General features: G+C 33.1%; 1 protein-coding gene across 2 annotated transcripts in view; it reads right to left on the bottom strand.

Annotated features, from left to right (window-relative positions):
* Positions 1–15,454, bottom strand: part of NELL2 (neural EGFL like 2) — a 138,782-nt gene that overhangs the window by 71,560 nt on the left and 51,768 nt on the right. For both annotated transcript variants that reach the window (XM_052000392.1, XM_052000394.1), the window contains one exon: positions 10,503–10,594. In XM_052000392.1, coding sequence (XP_051856352.1) covers positions 10,503–10,594 — 92 coding nt within the window. The remainder of the gene's footprint in view (positions 1–10,502; positions 10,595–15,454) is intronic.

Here is a 15,454-nt window from a genome sequence, read left to right as displayed (position 1 = left end):
TTTTTAAAATACTCCAAACAAGTCATACAACAATTTACCTAAATAGTTGCTCAAATATATTATTATAAATGCAATTCTTTGAGAATTTTTCTTTTTTTCCTTCTTATTCAACTAATCAACACTAGCCCTCATATTTTATCTTTAAAAACAACAGTAATCTTAACTTGGCTATGTTTATTAAACAAAACAAAACTTGGGTTCCTAAAACAACTTTGCTTCTCTAACTGCAATAAATTGCAGGCACAATGAAGTAATAGCTAAACTATAACAAACAGTATTTAATCAAGAAAATTATAAAGGAATTTCAAAAAGTTATTTCAAAAAGGAATGCAAATTTAAATGTTCAATCTATAATTCTAGTCCACATTTTTATAGTGCTCTAAATATACATTAGTTCAATTCATTTTTGCGCAAAAAAAAAAAAAAAAACACAAAAAGCTGTGAATTGAATTCTATTGTTGTCCCACTCTTCAAATGACAGATAAGACAACTGAACTCAGACAGACTCAATGATCATGTTCACAAACACAAATCTACTTTTCTGCAGCAGGATTTTAATCTGACTTCAATCTAATGCCCTATTCACCAATATAGGTGGCCTTTTCAGGGCACATATATCAATATATTTGAGCAGAGGTCTAAATAAAAAAAAAATTGTTTCCCAGAATAAGCTGGGTAACCAAGTTTTATAGCATTCCTAGAAAAAGCTTCTCACCATAAATTTTCTACCTTTTTATTCACAGTGGAATTGCATTGAAAAAAAATTCAGGTTCATGATTTCTATTACAGGTAATCTGTATTAAGATAGATACTGCTGGGAAATTGAACAATTCACTTTAATTTTCTGTGCTTCAGATCTCTAATGTAGAAAGCTAATTTAAAGGGGAAATAATTTTGTCCTTCTTGACCTGACTTCAACTTCAGTTTCAGGTAGTTATAGAATGTAGCCATGCATTATGAGGTTTTGATGTATTATTAAGGTGTAACAGTCTATGACTACTTTACAAAATGAGAATACTTCTCTGGTTATGTCAAGAAGAATTTGGCTGAGAAAACAAATTTGCCAGGTCCCTAAGTGTCGACATCTTTCCCTGTCTTTTTCCTTTCTTTTTTTACTTCTATGACCCTTAATAATATTAGATTTCTAAAAGGACGTGGTTATCTCACTTTATTAGAATGTAAACATTTCAACTTTTAATTTAGTCCCTTTTAATTGCTTTCTCATATTTATTTATCATTTTGCATTTTTTGCCTTGTATTTTTGTATTTCAGAGTTTCTATTCAGCTCTGGATTTTTCATCCATAATGCTTAGAAGTTTTATTAAAGCTGTTTTCCATGGGTATACTTTTACTGGATAGGTTATTCTTGATTGTTAAGCCTATATCTTCTCCCACTTGTAATAATTTGTTCCAAGTTCTTCCTTTCTTTAAGGTGATAAGCTGCTAATTATTATGTAATTCCAACTGGTTGCTTGATATCTGAACTCTCCATTTCTGGCTGCTTGAAGTTTTTGTCTTTGACTGGGAAGCTCTCAATTTTGGTTATGGATATTAATAGGAATTTTAATTTGGAAGTTTTTTTGGTAAGTGGCCAGTGCATTATATTTTCACTTTTCCTTCTGTTTCATATATATCCCAAAACTTTTCCTCCATTGTTTCTTAAAATGTGATATTCAAATTCATTTTTGGTTATTGTTTTCAGGTAGTCCAATGATTCTTTCCTTTAAACATCATTAAAATATATCTCAGGTAGATTGTTTCTGATGAGATACTTCAAGGGTCCTCAAACTTTTAAAATAGGGGGCAGTTCACTGTCCCTCAGACTGTTGGAGGGCTGGACTATAGTAAAAACAAAAACTTTGTTTTGTGGGCCTTTAAAAAAAGAAACTTCATAGCCCTGGGTGAAGGGGGATAAACATCCTCAGCTGCTGCATCTGGCCCACAGGCCATAGTTTGAGGACCCCTGCATTTTCTTCTTTGTTTTTCTACAAGGTTTTAACTCTCTTTTAATAGTTCTTGATGTATCATGAAGTTATGAACTTCTATTTAGTCCATTATAATACCCTGGTAATCTGTTCCTTGGGCAAAGTTTTACATTCTTCATATTAAACTATTAATTCTGCTTCCAAGTTTTTCCTCCGTTTCCTGTTCCAGGCTTTTCCTCCAATGCTCTCATCTGCCCCTCCCTCATTTCATTCTTCTTGTACTGTAATTTAATTTATTTTAATTCTCTTTTTAAAAATTCTTTTAGAGGGGTAGAGGGAGGGAAGGGAAAAATCGGAACAGAGGTAAGTGCAAGGGATAATGCTGTAAAAAAATTACTCAGGCAAATGTACTGTCAATAAAAAGTTATAATAATAAAAAAAATCTTTAAAAAATTTCTCTAGTGGACTTTGTGGCTAACTCTACTTTTCTTTGAAGCTTTATTTGCATATATTGTTTCCTTTTTATGGTCATATGTCTTTAGCCTATTTGATTTATTAAGGTCAAACTGAAAACCTTTGTTTAGATTATATATTTCTGAAGGGATCTTGAGGTCATATTTTTAATTTACATTTTTATTCTTTAGAGTCAGGAGATTGCTTTCTCTGGGTAGTAAGAACTATGGTCTTCAAAGATCTTAGGGGTAGCACAAGTAGCAATCTGAAATCTTTTCAGTGGCTTTTAAGCAGTGTGTTACAGTGTTTGCCCAAACAAGGAGGTAGATTGATTTCTCTCATGCTACTAACCTTAGTCTAGGTTTGCCTTTGGTTAGAGTCCTGGTAGCTTATTGTACCCAAACTGTGTCACCCTGATGGAAGTGTCTGCACATTCAGAGCTAATGAAGTATAGAATCACCTTTTTTTCTGACTGCCCTGCTCTGTTCAATGATCTTGAGGCTTCAGAATGGATTAGGAGCTAAATCCTAGAGCTTATTCTCCTTACCTTTACTCCTGTTCCTTGCCAGTACACAGACATAGGTCAAGTCCAACTGTATCCATCCCTTATCCATGTCCTGGAGTATAGCTTCAAGCCCAGCCATCCATTCCTTTTTTTATTTTATTTTATTTTTTTGGCCAAGGCACTTGGGGTTAAGTGACTTGCCCAGGGTCACACAGTTAGGAAAGTGTTAAGTGTCTGAGGTCAGATTTGAACTCAGGTCCTCCCTACTTCAGGGCTGGTGCTCTATCCACTGCACCACCTAGCTGCCCCTCCATTCATTCCTTCTTAATCCAGGCTGTATCCACAATCTAGAGCAATACAATTGCTGACTTTCTCTTTTCCTGTTCCTACAAAGAGACTTTCCTTTCTGGGACTGTAGCAGTGCATCAGGCCCTTATCTAGCCTCAGTTTCTCTCCTCAGGCCATGCTGCATTTATAACCTTGCTCCAAGGCCAGAGTAAAATAGTTGCTCCCTTCACTTAAAAAACTGACCCTCTGTGTTTTCTCCTTACATCTCCTGATCACTACTGGTTATAGTTCTCTATAGATCTTTGTGGTAGTATTTGTGAGAGAGAATACCCTGTACTGTTTCCTCTTATCCCATCCCCTTGGATGGTCTGCCCTCTTGGTGCTTTAAACCTTAGATAAGAAAGTGAGAAATTGCAAGCTAGGAGCTGGCAGCAGGTGAAATTCCAATAAAGAATCAGGTATTTTCTCTTATCACCCCCTTCTCAACTCAGTTGTGTAGTTTTGGCCACTGGACCAGACACAAGCACTCCTGACAAACAGGTGCCTCCCCTTATGCTGTGTGCATCTTCAGCCTGTCCCCAGTCTCTGGAAGAAAGATGTGGAGGAGAAAGAGAGGAGACAGGTACTTCTCACCACGCACATAGTGTCCCTCATGTCTTCTGCCTGATCTCCAGACTGAGAGAAGAGGAGAGATGAGAACATTTCCTCATGTCCCTTGTGTCTCCTGCCTCATTTCCTGCCTAGTCTTCAGTCTCCTATTGGAGTGGGAGGTGGAGGGATGGATGCCTTCCCCTTTTGTGTAGGAAGAGAAGAGATGGCGTTCTATCATACAAGTCTCTGATATGAGGAGAGAGATGTCTATTCCATCAGGGTGCCAGCCTAGCCTCCTATATGAGGGAAGGAGATTATCACTATTCCTTCTGCTCCAAGTTATTGCTCCTTTGTCTGAAATACCAAAGTCTTTTAAAGGACTCCATGATGAGATCATAATCCTATTACTTTCAAAATCACTCTAAATTTTTTACTTAATGATTAACAAATTCCCACTTCATCAAATCTCTTCCCAGATTTCTAGGGATTCTGAAATCCTATAGGTCATCATCCAAATCCCAATCCCCATTTCCCATAATTCTTCATTGCCATTTTTATCAACATTTCTTTCTAATATCTCAAGCAAATCCTTTCTTTTCATTGTACCTTTTAAATTGTCTATTCAATAGGTAATAGACTTATTTTCATTTTTAATCTTTTCCTTTCCCACTCTTTCCATCTCTTGGTTTTGACTAAGACCTGCTTCTGCCCTGATAACACAGCTTACTTAGCTACCCTTTCAAAGTCTGGCTGCATATTCACTCATTTCACTTGGGTCAGTGGTTAAGATGGCAGAATAAGAATACTATTTGCTCTCCATTGGCACTCCTAGGATATCCCTCCACCACCATCTCTCTGAAGTTCATACAATTTAGATTTATTATCCAATCAAAATTTTGATTATTGTTATCTAGAGATCTCCAAGACCCTCCTCATTCTTCTTTAATAACTTCAGTATCTGGCTCACAATCTTTTTCTCCTCCCTAACTCCTGCCCTCATAGTTCAATATTTATATTGATAGCTCCTCAACCTTTCCAGTTCTTTAACTTGGTAATTTTCCATGACCTGCTCCTTCATTTCACCTCAGCTATATACAAGAATGGTCATATCTTTGATTTTTCTGTTACCCACAAATCACCCTCCATATTCATGAACTCAGAAATTCCTTTTTTCTAATCACAACATAATAACATTTTTCTCCCTCTGTGTTCCAATATAAAACACTGCTCTTGGCTCTTCCTTGTATAATCTTTCACTTTTCTTCCAAGACATCATTTCTGTACTAGTCACACTCCTCCTTTTCCCATTGTGAACTCTTAGTGAGTTGGATGCTCTTCTATTCCACTCTCTTCTCTTGAATCCCTTGCCATCTTATATCACTGATTATGTCCTCCTAACCTTCATCCTCAGGTTACTCCCACCATCTGTGGCCTTTTCTCCTACACATATACTACAAAATGAAGCTGTTGAAAATTATGAAATCATTCTGCTAGGGTTTTTTAAAGATTTACATTACATAAACTCAACTGGGGGCAATTCTTTTATACTCCCCCAATTGCCTCACTATATCAACCTTTTCATCCCAACTCAAACTTTCTGTAGTTTCCCCTCCCATCCCTGTCTCAGCTTAGAACCTTCACTTCATATTTTATTGAAAAAAATATGTCATTCACCAAGAGCTCCCTCTTCTCCCTCCTTCTTTCATATCACTCAGATGTCTTCTGCCACTATATCATCTTTTCCTATTTCACATTTAGAGGTAACCCTTCTCCTTGACTAGACAAATCCCTTTAACTGCACAAAGTTACACATTTGTAACCCATTCCATTCCATGCCCCCTCTGTAACCCCCACTCTCACACCTGTCCACTGGCTTTTTCCCAATTGATTACAGATATGTCAGTGTCTCCACCAAAATTAAAGATTATCCTCACTTGATCCATCAGTTTTTGTTATTATCCCATGTCTGCTTAAGAAGGCTATTTACATTAGGAGCCTCTATTTCCTCTCTCCTCATTATCTTAACTTTTTACAATTTCACTTTTGGCCTCATCAGAACTGCTCTCTCCAAAATTATTAATGTCCCCTTAATTGCCAAATCCAACGACTTTTTCTCAATCTTTATCCTTCTTGCTGTTTCTGATCTTTTGATTCTGTTGGTCAGCTCTTCTCCTTGATATTTTCTTCTGTCTTGGTTTTTGGAATGCTGTTCTCTTTTCAATGTATTTTGCTGGATCTTCACATTTCTATTACCTCCCAAATAAAATCCCAACTTCTACAAAGAGCCTTTTTCAATCTCCCCCTAATTTTAATATCTTCCCTCTGTTGATTAACTCATTATTTCTCACATATACCTTGTTTCTACATAGTTGTTGGCATGTTGTCTCCCTTAGACTGTGAGCACTTGGAGGGCAGGAATTATCTTTTGCTGTTTTTTATATTTGACATTTATAAGTGTCTTATAAGAGACACTTAGTGACCCTGGAACAGTGACTGACTGCTATGTATACAGAATGAGAGCTATTCAAGGGAGGAACAAATATTAAGAGCAGAGAGTAGAGTTGAACTATAGAGGTATCAGCTGACCAACCCACCTAGCAGACACACTCACGAAAGGGGCAGAGGGTAATGGTGGTAGAGAATGTGTGAGTACTCTATGAAGTAAGAAAGGATTTCTAATTTCTGCAATACCAAGAGTTATGGAATATCTTTGTCACACACATATATTTATATAACACTATTTGTGTGCCTTAGTATTATTGAACTTTGAACCATCAAAGTTTGAGTCTACTTTTCATATAGATGTTGGATGAATTTGGATTTATGGAAGGAATATTTTGAAATTGTTTTTCTTGCTATATCATTTTGACAAATGCCTATGCTAAGAAATAATTGTATCTATTAATTGATTAATAGGAAGCACACAAGTGAAGAAAGATAATCTGTAATTTAAAAAATAGTCATCCACAGAAAACTTCTAGAACTCAGGACATTAGTTATCTTCTGAGGATTTATAAGGCAAAAGGGAAATGTAATTAGTATGCCCAACCTGAAAGTTGAGGGGAACCCCAATAGGAATGCTACATTGATTTAAGATAGACATATTATAAGCAAACTAATTTAAAGTCTAAAAAAGAATAATGGTATCCAACTGTCAAAGACTAATGCTTAACACTGTGTTTATCAAAGAATAAGTATTTAATTAATGCTTGTTGTCTTGACTTCATTTGTTCCTAGTTAAAGTAAAATTATTTAAAATGTATTTTCTATGACGTTTCCTGTTCCATTGCTCTAAGTGATTGTTGCTCAGGCTCTCCAGCCAGCAATGTCCCCATTCTCCTCTTTCTCTTCTTCTTCATCTATCTTCTCCTCTACCCTCTTCTCACATGAGCTACATATCTTCCTCCTCTGAACAATGAAGGTGATGTGATTAATAATTTTCACAGGCTGACCTTTGCCATTCATTTTCTCCACACTTATTTAAGCCAATATTTTGCCCCTACAAATAATTTGGCAACACTATTGCCATAGGCTCTCCCCCAATCCTACTATTTCTGGCTTATGAAGACTTTCCCTCATTTTACAGTGTTCTTAACTTACTGATTTTTCTGCCCTCATTTAGCCATCTTCCCCTTTTATTTCCATTATTTCCCCCACTTATAAAACGTTACCTTAAAATCTCCCCTCCTCTCTTTCCATTATGTTTTTTTTTATTTTTTTATGTGCTTTCCCTCCTGCAGAGTGATGTATTTACCTTGTCCTTTTTGATAATTTTCCTCTCTTTTTATTTTGAACTCTTATTCTTTGATTATATCTATATATTCTTTATAGATGTATTTGATTCATATATATATCTTGTTCTTTGATTCATTGTCTCTATAGTCATTTTTCTTTCTCCAATCTTTGTTCTTCATAGAATTAAAGCTTCTGAAAAACCAATTTTGAATTCCCATTTATAACTAACTACTATGTTATTGACTCTGCACATCTTATTCTTTTACACCTTTTATTCTATTGTGCTTTATTTTAAGAAACATCAATTTGTAAGGAAAGCAAATAAAGACAAAAGATAAAAGTATGGTTTCATGGAAGAAGTTATTTTGTGTCCCAAATTATGCTATCCAGCTCTATCCCCTGCCTTCCCTCTGAACCCCAAAACATTTTCATTTGCCATGCAATCTCTTCCCTGATTCCCCGTCATCCCCACTCTTTACATTTTACCTTTTCCTGAGAAAGTTTGGTGTCAGTAAAGGTACACAACACTATTAGAAGTATTCTCTTAGTATACCAATTCCTTCCTTATTAGATCCATTGTAAGGTCCCCATATCCATTAAAAACACATAGACTACTTGGTCCATGGGAGAGCTCTTCAATGGGAATGCTTTTTTCCACAAACCTCTTCAGATTTTAACTCATATTTTTCTACCTCTCCTATTCTCTTTTAGTCCCTCTTCTTACTAAGAATCTATGTTGTTCACCCATCATATCTTGACTAAGTTACGACACATTCTTATTTACCTTCTGCTTCTGTTTTCTCCATTTATGAACACTCACTACATTATTTAGTTCCACAAATAAACTGATTCATTTTCAGGAATGGTATCTTATAGGGGTGAGCCTGAGGTTTCTGACTTGCTTGTCTGCTGTCCTTTATATTTCACTAAATTCCACTTGATTTTTATTTCTTTTTATACTTTTTATATAAATGTTTTATTTAAATAAAAATTTAAAACTGGAATTAAAAGACTTGAAGACATCTTGGAAGTGCAAATGACAAAAATGCATTTCTTAGAACTAATTACTTATTACCAAAATTATCCCTGTATTAAGACTCAGAAATGTTTCAAATATAAGAGAGCAAAAGTACTAAATATATCTTATGCATTCCACACTAAAATAAAAACAGTAATCAGTTCAGTCACTATAAATGAAAGACAGAAATCTAAGTGAAGATTTAAAACAATGAAATTCAAAATAATGAGTGAGTCAAGAATCAAGTCATAGAAATAACAATTATAGGGAAAAAATGATAATGAAATATACAAAAAAATTCTGAGATGCAGTTAAAACAGTTCCAAGGGGGGAAGAATCATATTCCTACAAATATATATAAACAAAGTATTATCAACCATATAAAATAATTTATTTACACCTTTTCAAAGGATTTCTATTTATTATAATTTATTCCAGCTACTCCTAGGACACAAGAATTTAGACTACTAAACTTATAGTCATGACTTTTGCATTCAAATCTTTACTATGTTATTTATTACCTATCTAATCTTGGGTAAGTGACTTTATTTCTATAGCTCTCAGTTTCCTTAACTGTAAAATGAGGTTATTATTACAATCATTATTAATAAAAGAAAAGCAAATCAAAATAATCCTGATCTTTCGGCTTATGCCCAGAAAACAGGCAGAGTAGCTAATAAGATCAACGTGAAGAATGGATGCCTATTATCACCATTATTGTTCAACTATATTCAATATTGTGCTAAATATTGTACTAGCTAAGAAAGAAAAAAAAGAAATTGAAGGAATTGGAATATTCCTTGAGGAAATGAAGAAAGAAAACTATCATTTTTTTGCAAATGATAAAATGGCATAATTAGATAATCTTAAGCAACAAACTAAAAAAAACTACTTAAATATAACAATGTAAATGGCCTTACCCAGTCTATACTTTTCTCAGTTATAGAGAAAATATTCAGTAAGTGAAACTAATATAGACCACTGGAATTCCAAAGCAAAGGATTAATATTTGGGCAGCTATTTATTTATTTGGTTTTGTGTTGAGTAATTTCAGTCATGCCCAACTCTTTGTGACCCCATTTTGGGCTTTTCTTGGCTAAAATTTTGAAATGGCTTACAATTCCTTCTCCATTATTTTACAGATGAGAAAGTAAGGAAAACAGGTTAAACTAGTGTCTGAAGCTGGATTTGAATTCTGGAAGATGAGTGTCTTCTCAATTCTAAGCTCAGTGGAGTTATTTAAGATAATATTTAACTTGAACCACAAAATTTACTTGTTGCTTTAAATTGATAAAAAATTTCATAAAGGGATGAAAATTCATGTAAATATATTTAACTTTTGAACTAGTTAAAAAGAAATTTAGTTTGAAGAAGTTATTTTGATATTTTTCTTTACAAAGGGTTTTTAAAAAACACACATGATTAAATTGATGAGAAATTCAACTTAAATTTTAACATCATTATTAATATAGGAGCTGATTTCCAAGAACTGGGTAATTTTTACATGTAGATTTTTTTTAAAGAGTACTACTTTATCATTGACCTAAGTGTCTAAAAAATATGTATTAGCATAGTGGAAGTTTTATATTAGCTTAATGAAAAAAAAAATTAATGGTTGATTTTGTCTGATTTTACCCATTATTTCATTGCTTATGTTAAAAAAAAAATCAGGGGTTAAACATCCATCAATGTTAATAATCAATTCACCACAGTAAGACAAAATCTTACTGTTTATTTTCATAGCAACAACATAAATGAATTGGTTTTAGATTTCAACTACAAAATCATATTTTGCTTAAATTCAGTGTGATGCATAATAATATTAATGGGGCAATAGAATTTAATAATTTAGATAAATAATATATGATGCATAATTAACATCTAGCTTTTAATCTATTAATTTTACTTTGTCTGCAATAAATCTTTTATGAACAATTATTTTATATAAATTATTGAGAAAATTTAAATTATTCAGGTGTGTCCTTACCTTGCATTCATAGAGAACACAAACTCCAGAAGAGGAATATACTGTTTTTTTCTCTCCTTCAAAATAGGTTCTTCCTTGAAAGTGGCATATGGCTTTGGGATTAAAAACAAACAAAAACTTCAATGATTAAAAGTGTTTAAAGTTAACAAGGTAAACTTACAATGATGTTTTGTAATTTATTTACCATTTTTCAAGGATTTCTCTTTATTATAATATATTCCAACTAGTCCTCAGACACAAGAATTTAGACTACTAAACTTGAAGTCATGACTTCTGCATTCAAATCCTTACTCTGTTACTTATTACCTATCAAATCTTGGGTAAGTGACTTTATTTCTATAGTTTCATTAACTGTAAAATGAGGTTATTATTAAATGAAGAATTTCCACAATCTCCTGTAGGTTTACATTTATAGCCATCAATATTTCTTTTTCTCTTCCTTCCCCGATTCCCCAGTGACTAAATCTTGTCAGTTGTTCATGCACATTGTTTTCCATCTGTCTATTTCAATTCTGAGCTTCACTGTACTAGTCCAAGCTTCTTTTTATTTCTCATATGAACAATAACTGTGAACTACATACAAAAGGATTAAATCATATTTAAACTTCATTTCCTCCAACATTTAGTAGTGTTCTGCATATGATAATACTTAACAAGTATTATTGTAGTTAACTTTGTCATAATTGACTTTTAAAACAATTATATCACCTTTAGTCACACAATTGTTCTTCCAGATTTATTTTTTTTTTAATGTAGTATTGGCTCCTACAAACACTAACACTTTCAGACTAGATTTTAGGTGACTGACCACTTTCTTCCTTCAGGTTTTAAGAGAAGCAGGATAATTAATTCTACTCAAATGGCCCCAACAATGTGCTCCCAGCTGGCCATTAGCCAATTAGTCCCAGTACGCTTTTAGGGATGGATATTTATAAGATGATATATTAAAAGCAGTTGCTGGAACTACCAGCTCTTTCCAAACCAGAGGTACACTGGGCTCCTGTTTAGAGAACTCATGTGACAATGAGGCAAATTCTTATCTCCTAATTGATGAAAAGTCTTTTCTCCCTTTATAGAAAACTCATGAAATTAATTTTGATATTATTTTATTTGGGCTCCTTGTAAAGTTTTGAAACTATCTTTTTTTAGTGGTCTAGTTTATCTCCAGGCATTGGTGGTTCAAATCGTCTGACTTTTTGAAATTTCACAAGGTCATCTTCTAATTAAGTGGGAGGAGAGGAGGCAGAGGTTTTGTTATTCATCTTCCCCACTTTCCCATTAATAATTCCCTTTCAGGGGCTTTGCTAACATTATTCTGCCACTAAACTGAGCAAGTTATCAGAATAGAGGATTCTGAATTTTTATCCCAACAATTTCTTTTAACATCATTCAACCTTTCCAAATCAATTAAGGACTTTTTCACTTTTAGTCTATATATTTGATCAGTCAACAGTCAATAGTTGATAAACATTTATTAAGTGTCTTCTATATAAATTCAAAAAAGAAAGTATTAGTCTTTAAGAGTCTTATGACAAGAAAACACACACAAAAAAGCTGAAAAATGGGGAATGAGAAGAGAAGGGGCAGAGCAACAGGAATGGAGCATTGTGGAGAAGTAAAAAAAAAAAAAATCCAAAATGACTATAGCCAGGGTGGGGAATTGAAATAATTTACCAGTATATTCATTTTAGGATTCAATTACTTGTTAGAAGTAATTTTGTAACTCAAAGAGATATCCTCACCTGATAAAGATATCTGGGCTTAGAACATCTTGTAAGCTAAATTAATTGGGTAAGAGATAATTGATTGATTCATTCAATCACTGATAATGTGACCTTCTGTATTGAAATTCAGGTGAATCCAAACTCCAATTTATTTTGGAGAAAACAGATCTTATTATTCATTTAAAAACACTACACGGGGAGGAGAAAGGTTTCTGTGCTCTCAAAACTTAATCTAGCATTTAGGGCTTTTAATAATTCTGCAGTATTGGAGTATTCTCACAATATTCCCCTCATATATTATACACTTCAATCAAATGGAATTATTTCCCATCTCCCAAACATATTTAAATCTTAAGATTTTCTAAAATGGCTTCTCTCTCTCCTCTCCCATGTCTCCAGTGTCTCATTTAATTTCTGATTCAAATACCCCCTCCTCCTCAACCCTCCCTCCTTCATTCCCATTGCCCTAGTAATAAACTATGTTCCTTTACTTGCATTGTGTACATTCTTTGTAATTCTATATCAGCTGCCTCAAGATATTCTCTTTCTCTCAAGGAATATAATACTAGCTCAGTCTTCCTCTCAATGTAAACTCCTGTCTTTATATATAGGAAATTAAAAATTCAAATATCCTAACTCCTCAGTTCCTCATTTTCTTAATTTCTCATGACCCACTCTTATCCACTTTACCTATGCAGAGGACTGGCATGCCCTTATGATCCACATGTATTTCCACTTGTAGAGTATATCTCTTTATCAGACAATAACCTCCTACCATTCTATAGATCTCTCTTCATTTCTTTCATTTGCTTATTTAGTCAAATGGGCCCTGATTAGCAAAATAATCTTTTTATTTCTCTTTAATTGATTCTATGCTTTTATACCCATAGAGGCTCATCAAAATAGTCTTTTCTTCTACACCCCCACCATTCCTATCTTTTCCCTAATTAGCTGAAGACCTTATTTCATACTTCACCGAGAAAATAAAAACCATTTTTTTGAATACCCTCTTCACTCTTTATTTTCTTTTTACAATTTAAAGCTTCATGATATCATTCCCCATAGTTTCTCCTTACTTTAGTCTCCAATAAAGTAATAGGTCTTTTATTTATGTGAAATTGTCACATTATTTATTAATTATTGATAGATGAATAATTGAAGTGTCATTTAGTTTTAGTCACTTTAATCAGTACTTATGAATTTAGTTTGATGTAAAAGACATTTGTCTATTTAATATTACAGTTTATAAGATGGTTTCTCTTCTTTATAAAAATTTACTTCCTTATTTTTCTGGTCTACAGCTTGGACTTTTGCCCCAGATGGAAGGGCGGAGTCATAAGACATTTTGCCTGGTCAGTTATAAGTTACAGATTTAACATAGATTTTTCCAGAGAATGTTAAATAACTGTTGTCATGAGTCTTAGAAATCCTATAAATGAATCTAAATATAAGCCCACCTACACATTTATCAATTGTATAAAAGGCTACTACTCTACTGCTCTAATGCATTCCTGGTCACTCAGGGGCTGTGAGATCTCACTGGCAACTGCTAACTTGCCCTTTTAAATTATCATACTGTATCTCGGCTCCTTTTCATAATCTAAGTCCTAGAAAAAACAAAGTTGTCTACAATCATTGACTTCACTTCTTTCACTATCAACACTTTGTAATCTGGCTTCTGATATCATCACCTGTTATAAACATTTTGCTCCAAAATTTCCAATAATTTGGTGTCTAAATGCCAAATCTGATTGTCTTTTATCAACTTTGAACCTCCTCAGCTTCTCTGCAACATTTTATACTGCAAACCACGCTTTCCTTTAAGTTAAGCTCTTCTATCTTTTGGTTCTCCTTTGATCTCTTTGATAAAAAGAGTCTCTTTTGCTGGCTGATCATGCCATGTAACTGTGTATGTACCCCAAGGCTCCTTCTGAGACCCTTTTCTGTTCTCTTTATGCAGACGTATTCTGTCTTTTTAAAATTAGATTTGTCTAACACCAAGAGATGGATGGTAAAGTTTCCTTCTTTTATCCTCATAATAAGACTGGAGATCAAGTACTACTATTATCTCTGTCTTGTTAAAGAATCTGAGGCAGATAGAGGTTATCTGATTTAGCTTGGACCACAAAGTTATATTATTAAACACCTCTTATTTTTCAGATACTGTGCTATGCTTTTCAAATATTATCTTATTTGATTCTAACAACTACCCTTTGATATAGGTGCTTTATTATCACCCTTTTACAAATGAAGAAACTGAGGAAAAATTAAAATATATCATTAAATAAGTTACTGGATAAATAAGAATAAAAGACTGAAGATGTCTCCTAAGTGGAACTGCTAAAGATTGAGTTTCTCTTACCATGTGAAACTTTTTTAAAAATTGACCATATGGTAGGATAAGAGATCACAAATAAATTTTTAAAACGCAGAAATAGTAAACTCTTTACAAACATAATAAAATTGTAATCAATCAAGGAACACAAATAAGACCCCAGCTCAGATAGAGATTTAACATTAAAATCCTAAATAATGAGTGGATCAAAGAGCAAACCATAGAAATAATAAGTATGTGAAAGTAGATTAAATTATGACTATATAGAGCTATATAGACAATATAAAACATATACCATATATCTATATTTATAAAAGTATGCAAATATAGTTTAATGAATATAATTTTATTTCACTATATTCATAAAATTTATATAAAATTTAAATAAAAATATATTGTTCCAAATATATAAAATATATTTCTGTAAATATATTTAAACAGAAACATATAGATATAAAATAAAGGCATATAAACAACGGATTTATATACATATAGACAAATAAATTATACTTATACACATAGAGTTATACAGATAGAGTTAACAAAAAACTATTACCAAATATATGTGGTCAAAGGATATGAATAAATAATTGTAAAAAATATAATTAGAATATTAACCACAGGTAAAAATGCTCAAAATTGCTAATAAGATAAATGTAAATCAAAATAATTTTAAGATTTTACCTCATACCCAGAAAGTTGGCAAAGATAAGAAAAGATGAGAACATTCAATGTTAGAAGGGTTGTGGGAAAATATATGCAGTAGCATAAGGCTTAGATAGCCATGAATCATAAAACCACTCTGGAAAGTAATTTTTAATTATGCAAGTGACTAAAATGTCACTTTTATTCAAAGAGTCCACTACTAGAAGATATCTCAAGGAAGTCATTGC

This window comes from Antechinus flavipes, chromosome 5 (genome assembly GCF_016432865.1).
Source record: "Antechinus flavipes isolate AdamAnt ecotype Samford, QLD, Australia chromosome 5, AdamAnt_v2, whole genome shotgun sequence".
Taxonomy (NCBI): domain Eukaryota; kingdom Metazoa; phylum Chordata; class Mammalia; order Dasyuromorphia; family Dasyuridae; genus Antechinus; species Antechinus flavipes.
Note: the sequence above shows the minus strand (reverse complement) of the source record. Positions and strands in the feature narration are given on the sequence as shown.